The sequence below is a fragment of the Aotus nancymaae genome, unplaced genomic scaffold, assembly GCF_030222135.1.
Source record: "Aotus nancymaae isolate 86718 unplaced genomic scaffold, 86718_ANA_hifiasm-v0.15.2.pri h1tg000020l, whole genome shotgun sequence".
Taxonomy (NCBI): domain Eukaryota; kingdom Metazoa; phylum Chordata; class Mammalia; order Primates; family Aotidae; genus Aotus; species Aotus nancymaae.
Genome location: NW_026988432.1, coordinates 53,557,506 through 53,572,497, shown reverse-complemented (window position 1 = coordinate 53,572,497; position 14,992 = coordinate 53,557,506). Strand labels below are relative to the sequence as shown.

The 14,992-nt window shown below is 47.8% G+C and overlaps 1 protein-coding gene across 1 annotated transcript in view; it reads left to right on the top strand.

Moving 5' to 3' along the window:
• Nucleotides 1-14,992, top strand: part of CABLES1 (Cdk5 and Abl enzyme substrate 1) — a 132,008-nt gene that overhangs the window by 78,727 nt on the left and 38,289 nt on the right. The window contains exon 4 of the mRNA XM_021673892.2: nt 5,038-5,115. Within this exon, the coding sequence (XP_021529567.2) occupies nt 5,038-5,115 (78 nt within the window). The remainder of the gene's footprint in view (nt 1-5,037; nt 5,116-14,992) is intronic.

The window sequence follows — 14,992 nt, the reverse complement described above, 5'->3', positions numbered from 1 at the left end:
ACTTTCTGCATGCGTGCCTAGTGCCTAATGCAGGTCCCGGGCTGCAGACACCCCTGGGCTGTGTTTGGGCATCACCATACTCACCCCCACCCTCCATTACTGCAGATGTGATTTTCTTTCCTCTGTAATTTTCAACTCCTCTTGGAGTTGGTTGCTTGTTTTTATGTCCTTAAGAGAATATTCTTGTGTAATGGAACATTTCACCTGGAAGAAATGAGACCTCACAACCAATAGAGGCTCCCCAGCGGGCTGGAAATAGAACAAGGCTCTGGTTTTTTGGCAAAAGAGGAAATACTTGAAGGTCCTGGATGGTGAGAGACATGGCCTTTTTAGACATCAGCAGTGCCGGGCTGAGGGGGTGAAAGTGGACTTGGTGAAAAGTGGCCCGTGGTGCTCTGTCACCTGGGGGGAGGGTGTCCTTGTGCATCTCCTGGCTGTTCTGGACACTCAGCGTCATGTGAGCTAGTTGTGTCTGTGGAAGCTTTGTGGTCTCAAGCTGCAAGATGAGAAGCGCTTTCCTAAGAGCATGGCAGTGAGGCTGTGTGAAGGAGAAAGATGGATGGTGCTCCTTCAGCTTCCGAGCACTCGTGAGGATCCCTGGAAGTTTCAGGAAGCATTGTGTATCCAAGATGCTTTGCCCATGTGGGCTGCAGCCCCAGGGAGTGTTTTCCTTTGCTGTTTTTTTTCCTCTGGCAGATGTTCCTGTGGAAATGTGACCTTTAATTCCTTAAAGATCCATCTCCCTGGAATTAATTCCTCTTTTGAAGTCATAATGGTTCATGTAATATTTTCTGGTCGTCTCAACTCTAAGTAAAGTGTTGCATGTCACAGGTGGCAAAAATGATTTGAGCTTTTTGCATGGCATTTGGGCATAAGAGAAGAGAGCTGTAGTGGCTGGAGGCAAAGACATGAGGGTGGTTAAGGTCTGAAGCCCACTGCAAGTGGACCGTGCTTGTTTATGTCATTGATTGAATTCGCTCTCAAATAACAGAGGTACCTGCAAGGAGCCAAACACCCATTACCATGGACATTTCCCTAATGTTTATAAAGAGAAAAGCTGCAAATTCACATGAACCCCCACAGGTTCTAAACAGAAAAAGCTGCAAATTCACATGAACCCCCACAGGTTCTAAACAGAAAAAGCTGCAAATTCACATGAACCCCCACAGGTTCTAAACAGAAAAAGCTGCAAATTCACATGAACCCCCACAGGTTCTAAACAGAAAAAGCTGCAAATTCACATGAACCCCCACAGGTTCTAAACAGAAAAAGCTGCAAATTCACATGAACCCCCACAGGTACTAAACAGAAAAAGCTGCAAATTCACATGAACCCCCACAGGTTCTAAACAGAAAAAGCTGCAAATTCACATGAACCCCCACAGGTTCTAAACAGAACGGCTGCTCACACGGGACCTGTTGTCAGAACCGTGCTGTTCAAGGTTTCCCAGTGAAAGAAGCCGAGAAGACTGGAGTCATCACTTGCTGATACCTGCCTGTTGTGCCTCAGGCCTGTGGTCTCTCCCAGATGCCAGAACTACTTCAGGAAACACGTATGAGGTGTTCTTGGAAGCTCCATTGGCAAAGTGGCCGCACAGCTTCTGCATGGGTCTCTGCTGTGAATTCCTCCTCTGGCCCCTGCAGAAAGTGAGGGTCCATGAAGTGACTGGAGAAGGGAGGGGAAGGCCCAAAGCTGTGATACTCCTTACTCCCTTCCCCCTCCCTCCAGCTGCTTGAGATTGGCCAGCCAGGGAAATAGCTACCCTACTGGAATTGTTGAGAAACAGTCCACATTCATAGTTGCTAAACTTGACCTATGCAGTAAAAAAAAAACCATGTTTTTCTGACTGAGCACCATGTTGTCAGCCTCTCCTAGAGCTAATGGTGTGAACCACCCAGAATGAACGTCCATTTAATAGTATGAGCAGCCTATTTGCTGATAGGCACCTTGTAGTTGAAAGGTTGGAAAGAGCCAGGTGCGGTGGTCACGCCTGTAATCCCAGCACTTTGGGAGGCGGAGGCGGGCGGATCACAAGGTCAGGAGTTCCAGAGTAGCCTGGCCAATATGGTGAAACCCTGTCTCTACTAAAAAATACAAAAATTAGCCGGGCGTGGTGGCACGCGCCTATAGTCTCAGCTACTCGGGAGGTTGAGGCAGGAGAATGGTTGAAACCCGGGAGGTGGAGGTTGCAGTGAGCCGAGATTGCGCCACTGTACCTGGGTGACTCTGTCTCAAAAAAAAAAAAAGTTGGAAAGAAGAGTAGGATTGCACTTGCATTTATCTTCTCTCATTATCTTGCTCTGTTAAGAATGTCCGAACAAATTTAGTTTGTGGGAAGGAAGGACCTATTAGCAATGAGTAGTGAAGAAAATGCAGTATCACCAAGCCAGTGGAGTTTGTTCAAACATTCCTGCCACCGTGTCCTGCCACCATGTGGCAGAGGACATCGATGCCCAGTGACACGGGAATGAGTCGCTCTAGGACTTTGTCCTGGGTAGATGACAGGGAGTGGCAGTGAGGGTGTGGAGAGCCTCTGCCCTTCCATCTGGGAAGGGGCCAGGCTGAGCTCCAAGGTCAGGGATGTGTGACCTGTCACCCTCTGGCCCCTCCCTCACTGGGCATGGTGACCCACAGGCCAGGCTGGAAAGCCAGCCTAGAACACCTGGATGAAGGCAGACTTATCCAAGAAGTCCAAGAGTACCCAGTCATGCCCCCAGGAGCAGGCTTTTCTAGTAAGGTTTAGGGAAGAGCATTCATAGTGGCAAAGAGCTCGAGTTTCAGTCTCCGCCCTGCCCCACCTGCCGGTGCATCTCCTTTGGTACATCACTGACTTGACATGCCTCATCAGTTAAAGCGTTTAGAATTTGGCACGTAATCAATACTTAGTAAGTATTGGCTGTTATGTCTGTATAGGTAAATTACATGGGCATTGCAGCATGAGAAGCTCTGTTGCTGGGCTCCGTGCAGGCACACCTAAGGAGCCTGGCTGGTGTTCAGCAGGGTATGCTCATGATTCCTGTAACCCGTGGCCCTTCAGCCTTTGACGGTCCACTCTGGACATGACGCCCTGTCCTCGACAGTGACCAGGGTGAGGGCCTGTGGTATCTGATGAGCAGCATCTCCCGTCAGCAACATCTCTGTGTACATCTCATGCCACACCAATGCAGACAGCTGTGCATGGGGTCCTTCAGCTGTCCTGGCAGCATGGCCTTTCAGGTCTCAGCAGGCCTGGGTATTGAGCACAGAGGTCTGAAGAGGTTCTGAGTCCATGGACTAGGCTGGAAAACCTGAATCCTAGCACAAGAAGCTGGTCTGCAGTAAAGATGGTTCATATTTATTGAGTGTGTACTATGTGCCAGTTGCTGTTCTGAGGGTTCTCCAAGTATGGACTCACGTACTCTTACAACATTCCAATAAGATCGTTACTCATTTTATCCCATTTTTTAGAAGGGCAGACTGAGGCTCACAAGAGTTAGGAAGCTGACCAAGGTCAAACAAAAGTGACAGCTGGTGTTCGAAGCTGGGGTGTTGCTTTGGTCTCATTCCATTAACCACTGTGGATATGAACTGCTAGAAATTGACAGCAAAAGTGGCTTTTGATTGCCAAGGACACCTGCAGCCCTGTCCTCCCATGACAGATATTCAAGTGCTTGTGCTCTGAGGCTCACAGTGCATTTCAGTGGATCTAACACACATAGATGGGAGGGGCCACTCCACACTAAACCTCTGCCTGGACTCACCTTCTAGATAAGGAAGGAGGCAAATGATTAGCAGCACAGATCACAACAGTGCCCTCCTGGACGTGTGAATGGGGAATTGGAGACAGCACCAAAAAGGGAACAAGTAATTACGCAAAGAGGGGCAGAAACACTCCCTGGAGAGGGTACTTCTGAGTGAGGTTTTGAAGAATAAATAGGAGTTCACTGGGTATTTCAAGGTGGGGCATTCAGGCAGAAGAAATAGCATGCAAAGAACATGAGTATAAAACAGCAGGAATTGTTGTTAAGGTGAGGGTACCATAAGTGCCAGGGCATGGGTAGAATGATAAAATGCAAGGGGAAATTTTGTGGGTGTTGAAACTGGAGAGACAGAAACCAGGAGACACAGGGCCTGGTTTGCCATGCCAGGGAGCCGGACTACATCCCAGGATGATTTAATTTCATAGTTTTACAAGTAAGTTGAAATCCCCAAACCCTGATGCATGTAGTAGTACTATTTCCCTGGTCATCTTGTGGTTGTCAAAGGAAAGGATGACAGAAGTAAATAAGCTTCCCCATATGATGTGTATTGACTTTGTGCTACACAGAATATTGTTTCTTTTTAAATCTCTTCCACTCATTTCTCCAGTTTATCATCAGCAGTTCCCATTGGCAAAAGTTATTCTGAAACGCGAGGATAAGTGCTTTTGAGGGTTTTTGTTTTTGTTTTAATTTTTTAAGTGGTTTTTGATTGCATAAGACCATCTTATAGAACTGTTTCCAGTAGTATCTTTATAGCAGGAATGGAGGCTAAGACTGATTATATAATTGTTCCCTTAATCTATTCTCAGAACCTAATATGTTGCCAGCAGATGAAAAACCTAATGATCATAATGGCATCTGAGTGTCTCTCCTGCTCATGGTTTCTGGCGCTATTGCTCTTGCATTGTTTACTGCAGAATGGAAATCAATGGTTTAAATGTGGCCTGACTGCTCCCTCAGCCCTGGGCACCCTGGACTCAGCTCTGTCTGCTCCCTCTTGCATGTGCAGCCCACAGCAAGCAGGTCTTGCTGGAGAAGGGGTGCAGATGTGCTCATTAGTGACCCTTGCTGGTGTCTCACATGTTAATATTCGGATGAGGAGAGGCAGCCCTATTCTGCTGCGCTGAGGTTGCATTTTGCAAGGAGAGCAGAATACCATCTGCCAGAGGAGGTGGTGGGAGCGTGTAAATACTGCTATGAATGCCATGAATGCTTAATTGCTATAGATTTTTTTTTTTTTTAGTTTGAGCCTTTGCATTTAGTGTGTTTGTTGTTTGTTCTTTTTTTTATTTTTTAGAATAGTCCTTATCAGTGGCAGAAGATCCTTCTGTAGTATATTTTCAGTGCTGCCGTATCGTGACAGTACCCAAGCCGGGTATGTATATGCATGCATGCTTTGTAGTTCTCTGGGTGAAAAGTTCTCATACCAGTGTGCATAATGTGGCCATCCTTTCCATTTTCAAAAAGTTGCTTTGCTTTGACACTGCAAATTCAATATTTGTACATTGGAAAGATAAAAAGATGTTCCACTTTCTTTTCAGCCAGAAAGCTTCCTCGTGTGAGTGCATGTGTGTTCCCATCCTATTGCCCATTCTTTCTAAATCTACATTTTGTTACCTTATTCAGTACTGTAAAGTAAGAATATTACGGGGCCCACCCTGTTCCACAGGGCCATGCCAACCTTTGGAAAAAAGGTAGGTCAAGAAAGGCATCGGAACAAACGCTGTGCCCATCCCACCCCCTTGCATCTTGGGCTTGGGATTGGAAACTGACCAGCAAGCCAGAGCTGCCACCACAGAGAAACATCAATGCAAAAGGGTCTCAGGACCAGAGATTAGGTAACTAGCTGCAGGCCAGAGGAATGCTTCCTTCTCTACATCAACAAGCCCCTCCTTTTACTCTGAAAAAAGTAAGTACCTGAGGGTCCATCCTTGCAAAGCCTCCGCTCCTCATCGCCATCCCTGAACCCCATGTTCCTTCCTCCTCTGCATCTAGACCCCGTGCTCCCTCTGCCTTTTCACGTATCCAGTGTCCATCATCAAGCTGCCGCCGTATCAAGGGCATGACAGTTCACTGTGTAAGATGTCAAGCATCATGGGGTGTTGGCTGTGGCCTCTGGTAGTTGTGCCAGTCACACCACAGACATGTGACCACTGTCCCGAGGAGGGCCGTATGGCCCCTGGTGCCGATTCACCATGTGTTCACCTTCCACCATCTCCATGAGCTCTACCCCAGGCATTCCTGCTCACCATGACCCCCCTCTTCCCCTGGAGATCTGCTAGCCTTGCAGCCTGTTTGATTCACCATGGTCCTTATCTGTACTCTACATTGTCAGCTCCATGGGACAGAAAACAGCACATCTTTATTCATGGAATCCTGACTCAGTTATTGGTGAGATGTGTGCCTTAAGGAGCAATAATCTTAGCACTCTTTGTTAAGTGCACATTTGGAGCTGGTCCTTTTCATTATTTACATCCTTACAGCCAAACCTTGCAAAGTAGGTGTTCTAGAAAAAGTAGCAGTAAATCCTGCAGCTTGGAAGTTTAAGGACCATCTGGGAGTGGCCAGTGGGCTGCCCGGAGAGATGTCATGGGGCAGCTGTCTTCACCTGACCTGCCTGCCGTGGCTCCAGGTCTGGCTGTATTGGAAGAGCAAGCTCATTCCTTGGCGAAATTAGCTCATACCAGCTCACAGACCTGGTGTGTGACCCCAGAGGCCAGTTCATTCATCTTATTATAAGTAGTAGCCCAAGGGCCCAGAATGTGTGAGTGTGACCAACCTGGGCACACACCTCCAGGGTGTCTGTATCATCAGCAGCAGGCTCTTTGCCAGCAGGTCCTCTCCCGGCCAGAGCTTGGATGGTACTGTGCTGTCAGCCTCATTCTCTGGGCTTCCCTGGCTGACCTCTCTGATTAATGCATTCTTTCCTTAGCTCCGTCTCATTCATTAATTTACTGAGTGCTTGTCATGTGACCAGGTGCCTGGGACAAAAGCAGAGAAGGATGGATTGGGTTCCTATGCTCCTCAACTTACAGCTTAGCAGGGGAGATACATTAAAACCACGCACGCAATTAACTACAACTTTTAATACATGCCAGAGATACCCAGTCAAGCAATCTTTGAATCTTCCTGGCTGAAGACTCATTCTATTTCTTTAATTTGGCTTCTCCACACTTGTCTTTGAAGTGTCCATATTAGCTTTATTCTCCAAGGTCTAGGGTAAGGTGCCCCTCACGATGGTACCCTAGTGCTCATCCCCATTTTGTAGATGATATCACTGATTGATCCTTAAGAGCTGAAGTCTCAAACTTTGGGCCAGAATGGGGATTTAATCCCCATTCCGTACAGCCGTAAGTTTTTCCATGATCCACACTGGCAGACAGGCAAGATAAGTTCTGTATTTGGAGAAACCTTGCTGTGAAAGGAGCTTTTCTGAACCTGCCTCCCAGAGGGTAACTGCAGCTCCCAGGAGTAAATGGATCCAAGGTTGCCAGCATGGCACCTGGCATGCAGAGAAGTGCTGGGGCCACTGACCAAGGACCCCAATTTCTGACAGTAAAACAGAATCATTGTGAAGAACTTCGGAGAGTTAGAGTTTTTCTTTTGGGCAAACCACTTACTAGCTTCTGTGAGCTTCCATTGGCTCCTCTGTAGAATGGGGAAGTTATTACTTCACGTCATGAATGTGATGATTATGGCATTTCTGCAAAGCCAGTAGGAAGCCGTTTTAACTTAGATTACCCAGGAGGAGGGCACTCGGACCATCTCCATTGGATGTCCTTGTGATTATATGTGGCCCCCCGCTCTTTTCAACATCTCGGGGAAATGCTAGGTGGCAGCCAGTTGGTGCTAGGAAACGGTGTCTGTTCACGCCTGGGTCTCCTTGCTGCTTGGGAAGCCTTCCTGTGTTGCAGAAAGGGCCACTGCGTGGGATACTCAGCAGATTTGGCTGTTCTGTTGGCCCTGGACAGAGATGCAAAATGAGTGTGTGGGATCTTAGGACCTCACCTTTTGTATCCCAGGCATGAACAGATTCAAATCCACAATTCCTCTAAATTTTATAGATGAGGAAACCAAGGTGTAGAAGAGGGATTTTGTTTTGTTTTGTTTTTTGTTTTCGTTTGTTTGGTTTTGAGACAGGATTTTGCCTTGTTGCCCAGGCTGGAATGCATTGGCACAAACAGCTCACTGCAGCCTCTCAGGCTCAAGGCATCCACCTACCTCAGCCTCCCAAGTAGCTAGGACTACAGGCGCATGCCACCACACCCAGCTAATTTTTAAAATTTTTAGTAGAGATAAGATCTTACCATGTTACCCAGACTGGTCTCAAACTCCTGGACTCAAGCGATCCTCCTGCCTTGGCCTCCCAAAGCGTTGGGATTACAGGTGTAAGCCACTGCACCCAACTAGAAGAGGATTTTTTTCTGTAACAAAAAAAAATCAACAGGTCTTTTGTCAGACCTAACAGAAAAGAACATGTTCGTTTCTGCAGCATAGTCTACCTCTACTCACAGAAGAAACTCTGAGCGTAATTCCAAATATTGTGATGTAGCAGCAGGATTAAGAAGCAGGGTGCTTTTTAAACTTTTTAATTAGCAGACATTGTATTTATTAATAACCCATTTACCATAATTGTGATTAAAAAAATTTTTTTTACTAATTACTGGGAAACAACTATGCTCAAGTAAAAATGTACTAGTAAATATATACTAGTAAAAGTTTGCTAGTAAATTACCAATAGATATATACACATACATATTTTAAACAACTTCAGTTCATGTACGTATTAACTAACGCCTTTCCATGGTGGATAATTCCTTTACTTTTACACTGAACCTCTTTTTGTGACTGGGACGTAAGTCATAGATTTCAGGGGTGAAAGACCTTCCTGCTTTGCATCTGAGACACAGCGGGGCGAAGCTCGCCCACAGCCTCCGCCTGGCAGAGTCAGCGCCACTGGAACTCGGGACCTGGACCACCCCAGCCTGTGGGTACCATGGTTTCTGGCATCCATGTTTCCATTGTCCTCATGCACATGGACTCAGCCACATGGGCCTGCTTATTCCAAACAAGCACAAGCCCCCTGATGAAGGGGCTAATGGACAGTTCCAACCTCATAGTTCACCTGCTGGGTACTTGAACTCTCTTTCCCATGGAAAGCATCCATCAGGGTGGCCTGATCTTTCCGGGTTAGTTTTCTGGCTGCCTGTGCTGCACTCGAGCTTCCCAAAAGCCCTAGCTCCCACATCCTTACTTGCCCTGCCTCCCACCGTGGCCCCCAAACTTTGTTCTTGGTTTTAACTTGAACACTGATTCTGGGTCCTGACATCAGTTGATCAAAGCAGACAGACCTTAGGAAGGGCTTTATATAATACTATCTATTCATTCATTTTCTTGGGCACTAGGTCACTTGTTCTGCCCCCAGTGAATTAAGGCCCTGGTGGAGGCTGGGGAAGGGATGGGTGGGAATGAGTTACCAATCCAAGACAATGGAGGGTGGGCATGGAGGCGCTGGAAAACACTTGAACTGCCCACAAATCCTGACCAGCGCCCACATTTATAGTAAATTTACGGTCTTAAGTAAAAGCAAGGTGTTTGCTATGTAGAGTTCCTTTATCCCCACCTCCCCCCAAGTGCCTTGCCATCCACATGCCACCTATGTGGAGGTTTAGGGGCTACCATTGTACAGCAGAATTCATTTCACCTGCAGCCTATTGGGCACCTGCTGTGTGCTGGGCACTGCCACCCTGCCTCGGATACACTGGTGAAAGAGAAAATGTCTCTTTCTGTTTGGAGCCTACTCTCGATGCCCTCTCTCTGGTCCTGTCTCAGTAGGACACGGGAATAAGCTAGTAAAGAAATCATCAAACAACAGCAAAAACATGGAGTCCTAAGCAATGTCTGATTAGTGCAGAGGAAGGAGTTGGGTGGATTCAGATGGCAGAGTCAGGTGTAGGGCCCAGTGAAGGCGATTCTTCAGTTAGACTTGGAAGTGTGAGACCTTAGAGACATAAGAGAGGATGTTGCTTCCTCAGCTTGACTTCGGGATGCCAGTGGCTGATCCAGCTCCTCATGAACTCTCAGGCAGGGCCTGCCGTGTTGAGAGATTCAGTGATACCCTCTTCAAGCTGGGGTACCATTTCTGAGCCACACTCGGCGTTCAGACCACTGTAGTGAGGGGCAGGGGAGAAGGCCAGGGACAGGAGTGAGCTCTGACATGTCATGGACTGTCACTGGCCCATCACTCAGCCCTCCTGAGTCTCAGACCCCTCATCTCTAAAATGAGGATGTTTAACCAGACTCTACAAGGACCCTGTGAGTGCAAATGGTTGTTTTCATTCTTGTCAGTGCTGCTGATGCAGAAGCAGTAAGCTGTGTTGAACAAGGAATTTATGAATGAAACACACCGTCCACATTCCCCATCTGTCAACAATCAGAGACTTCTGGAGCTCCTACCTGAATATGATTCTTTGTCGAGTTTCTTAAAATTGGGATTTTTTTTTAAATGTGCAGATCTGGTGCCTTCTTGCCTACTGAATCGGGCACATATTTTCTTGATGTCTCGTGGCCCAAGAGACATCAGCCTGGGCTTGGGAACACTGGAAAATGTACGGGGTCATTCTATATGCCACCAGGTTTAGACCAAGCTGATAAGGGATTGGCCCCACAGTGATCTCTAGAGCTGCTGCTTGAAGCAGACCGCTCGAGTATCTAACAACCACCGCAGGCTTCAGTGTGCTCTTCCCTACCGTGATGTATGGGTATGGGTGTTTGAGAGAAGAGCACATTTCTTTAGGATACAGTCAAGCATATGTGTGAACGTGATAAATAGAGGTGGTAATAGAAGCTGAGGCCTGAATAGTGCTTACAGTGTATGGCATCCTAGGCACTGTTCCACATGCTTTATGTACATTCACTCATTTCATCTGCCCAACAGCCTCCTAAGGTAGGTGCCAGAATTACCATTTTACTCGAGACTAGGGGCTGAGAAAGGCTTAGCAGCTGCCCAGGTGGTAGTAGGTGGGGGCAGGCAGTGTGGCCGCAGATCTGCCGTGTTGTGTCTGCTGCTGTGGGGCTGTTTCAGTCCGGGAAGCTGGAATGCACACTTGAGAACCAAGCGTGTTTCCTTCATGATCATGTCTTTGGGGCCGGGCGTGTTGGCTCAGGACCAGTACCCGCAGGCAGCACTGGCCGACTGGTGTGCATTTGGGTGAAGATGGAGCTCGGAGGTGACAGCTCTCATAGGTGTGCCACACGCGGGCTGCCCCTGGGGACACCAGCTGCTGAGCCGATGGGTCATAGCTTTTGGAAGGCTTTGGAGCTTGCTGGTTCACCCTGCAGACTTGCTCCCGAGGCAAATACCAGACATCTCTGGGTGGAGTCATAAGTGTAAAATAATCTGTGTAATTTCCCCATCTGGGTATTGGTTGACTTTAGAGTAGGAAGGTGTGTGGAGAGTGTGGAGGTGGTGAAATGCTCCAGATGTCTATATGGTGATGCACAGGCGGTCTGCAGAGATGTGGGTGTTCCTGGCTCATGACCCTGAAGTGCTACCGGCTCGAGTCTCTCCAGCACCTTTTCCCTGAGACACCCAAGTTGCCCCCTGAGCACCTCCAGGAAGCAATTTAGGGAGCAGTAAGGATCTTTCTCATGTCTTAATACCAGGCATGAAGAACGCTTCTCTTGGAGAAAGGGTGCAGCATAGTTGCATTAGAGGATTCCTAGTCACAGTACCAAGCATATCTTCACTTCACAAAAGGATTTGTGGCAGGGCCACAGAGCTTTCTTAACTGCTCAGAAAATATTGTTTGATTTACAGAGTTTGCTTGCATACGACTGGAAATTGTCTGCTAGGTAAAATGAGACACTTCTGATAACTGTCTTCATGTTCTTTTGCTTTAGGAATTCCAAGTCTTGCCTGCAGCATGAACCCCTAGTGGCTGTGAGAGAGACAGAGGGGTGGAATAGAGGGTAATGTAGTGTCCTGAGTTGCAGACATGAGTCCCCTCTGATGGTTGGGGTGGGGCAGTGGTTTTCAGGTAGCTCACAGGATTTCCAGGACAGACAGAAACCAGCACAGACACCCAGGACCAACACTGGGGACAACACAGCCAGGACCCACTGGAAGCGGTGTTGGCACTGCCATCTGGGGCCCCCACCTTAGGCTTGCCAGAAGTTCTGATCTCCCCAGGTGTTACTTCCACATCCAGGTTTCGCATGAGTGCTTCCACTTAGCAGAACCTAGGCCATCTGTGGGAGCCTGGGAAGTGTAGTTTTTAACAGCTGCCTGGGTATTTTGAGCTAATCTGTGGCTCTGCCACAGTGGTTCAGCCAAAAGATCTGCCTGTCCCCAAACTGAACCTGAGGAGGCTGAAGAACCCTAGATCAAGGAGAACTCAAACCCCTAATCCAAGCTTGGCCCATCAGGGAGCCCTCAGGGAACCAAGGGTCCCTAAGAAGCTTAGAAGCTCCCCTCCTTTCCCATAGATGTTCTCCCCTTAAGGACAAGACAGTGTCTATTCAGACTACATAGATGTCCAAATGGATTTCCAAAGCCCAGGAGCTCTGGATTCAGCCAGGCCTAACTTCAGACTCTTTTGTGGTCTCCCAGACTTCACAGAAACAGGGCCCTTGAGGCTCTGGCCTCGGCGCTCCTCTCCAGCCCTGTCTTTCTACACAGCCTCTTAGCCCTAGCAAGTTACCCATGGGTCCTTAATGCACCAGGTTCCCCTCACCTTTGGGTTTTTCTAGTTGGTGCAAAGTTTGGATGACTGATCTGTGGTCTACACCATCCCATCCTCTTCTAGACTGAACTCACACCTTCCTCCACGCAGCTTTCTTTGCACCCCAACTCCTGTCCCTTCTGCTGAAGCAGAACAAGTGCCATCTCTCAGGGTCTCTCAGCCTGGCACCTCATCCTTGAGGGCATCTCCATAAAAGGATGGAGCTGGGTGGTTGACCATAAGGAAGGTCCCAGAAGGTGCTAACAAGGATGAACTGACATGGACCTCAGGGCCCTGTTTCTCTCCAGGTGACTCTGTCCCACCCACAGTGAAAGTTGCTAAGCCTGAAGTGACAAAAGAGGATGTCAAGCTGCACCCAGATGCAAGTGCTAAGCCCCGACGAGGCCCCTCCCACCCTCTAGCCAGGTGATTCCCTCATATTAGCCTCGCAGCCTGTGCAGTTCTCGTTTAGCCTCGCCGGCATGACATCACGCACGCTCCGCACCTTCAGAGTCGCTTAGAAATACTTGCACCCTAAATGTTAAGCCCAAGGATACCAAGGGCCTTGAGATCTTATCTCAAGAGAAAAGATCACACTGGCTCCTGCAGTCTTTGCCCAAGCCCTGTTGGAGTTCCCTGGCTTTTGGCTGGCAGGCTTACCTCGTCCTCTGTCAACTCAGCATCTCCAGACCAGCAGCATGTGATCTACATGAAAGTGACACAGCCTCATATTGAGCAGGACGTATTCAGATTGCATCTAACCTGGACTAAGAGGAGGGCATTTTTCCCAGGCTCGGTTCTGTAGAGAGTGGGACACTCTATCCTGTCCCTGGAGACCCTCTCTATGTCTAGGGTGGACTGAAACCCCTGCCTGCATCCTCCCCGCCACCACCCACCCACACTCATCCACACAAAACCCACTCCTTATTGCCAGGTCCTTCTGGTGCCCAGCATGGCCATCTCTAATCAGGTGCATGTGGTAGGAAGCTGTCAGGACTTACTGGCATGCATCTACTGAAGACTGGATATAGGTTGTGCACACACCTTTCAAATAACACAGCTGTTGATCCCGGAGTCTCACTAATCGTTACCAGGGATAGATTGCATGGCCACTTCTGCTTGGGGTTGCCCTGAGCTAATTCATTAAAGGGTATATGAAGTGGAAGATAGTTAAGGTAAAGGTAATGCCAGACCAAATGGGTTCAGTAGTAAGGAGTACTCTTCAGCTCAAACATAGTCTTTTAGAACTGGAAGGAACATGGAGACTGCTGGCTTTTGCTTTTTTTTTTTTTTTTTTTTTAAAGCTACAGAGCCATTCTTCCATTATAAGTTTACATAGAATTCCAATAAGTAAAACACCTAACCACAGAGGTGTTCTGGAGAATCGGGAATGGGGACAGGTAGCCCACTCATCCCCACTCTTGCCATCCACCTCCTTTGGTGCCTCCATTAGGAAAACCACAGCCCTTACCCAGCCTTGCTGTCGTATACCCGTGGGCAGCTGCGGCCAGGGAGGCAGTGTGGTGCGTGGGAATGAGCTGGCAGTCAGGCAGAAGCCTCAGTCCTGGCAAATGAACTCGCCTTACTGACCCCAGCTTCACTCATCCACAAAATGGACTGTAATGTCCACCTCAGGGAGATGAATGAAATAGCCAATGAAATATTATATGTGAAAGCTCAGAGCGCCCTGCCAGGCGGTAGTAGATACTCATTGAGCGCTAGCTTCACTTCCATTTTTGTCCAGTCACAGAGCTTTTTCTTTTTTTCTTTTTTTTTCTTTTTGAGACAAGTTCTCACTGTATTGCCCAGGCTGGAGTGCAGTAGTGCAATCTCAGCTCACTGCAGCCTCAATCTTCCAGGCTCAAGCGATCCTCTTACCTCTGCTTCCCACGTAGCTGGGACTACAGGCACACACGACTACGCCCAGCTAATTTTTGTATTTTTTTGTAGAGTCAGCTTTCACCATGCTGCCCAGGCAGGTCTCAAAATCCTGGGTTCAAGCCATCCTCCCACCATAGCCTCCCAAAGTGCTGGGATTACAGGTGTGAGCCACCACACCCAGCTGTCACAGAGCTATTTTGTTGCTCTTTCTAGATCTGCTCCAGCCTAGCAATTCCCAGTCTGGTTCACAATGAGTTTGTCAGTGGTGCAGTTCTAAAAACACAATGGATTCACCTTCAGATCTGCTTTTATGCAGTTTTTTCCCTTCAATAATACATGTTTCTTAAAGACTATTTGAAAAATGTATAAAAATAAAAGGAAGATAAAAATTATTGAGCCTCACTTCCTAAACAAAGCCACCATTTACATTTTGGTCTATTTCCTTCCAGTCTTTTTTTTTTCCAGTGCATATACTTTACAGAACGTGAAGAGACCATTGTTTTGCTTTGATCTTTCTTGCTCAATCCCACCTTTCAAAACAAGCCCATTACAGAGAAGAGGAACAGATGTTGCCCATCTTTTTCACTGTAACTGTAACATCAAACCTTCCCATAAGCTGTAAACACTCTTCTCAGATGAAGCTTGTAA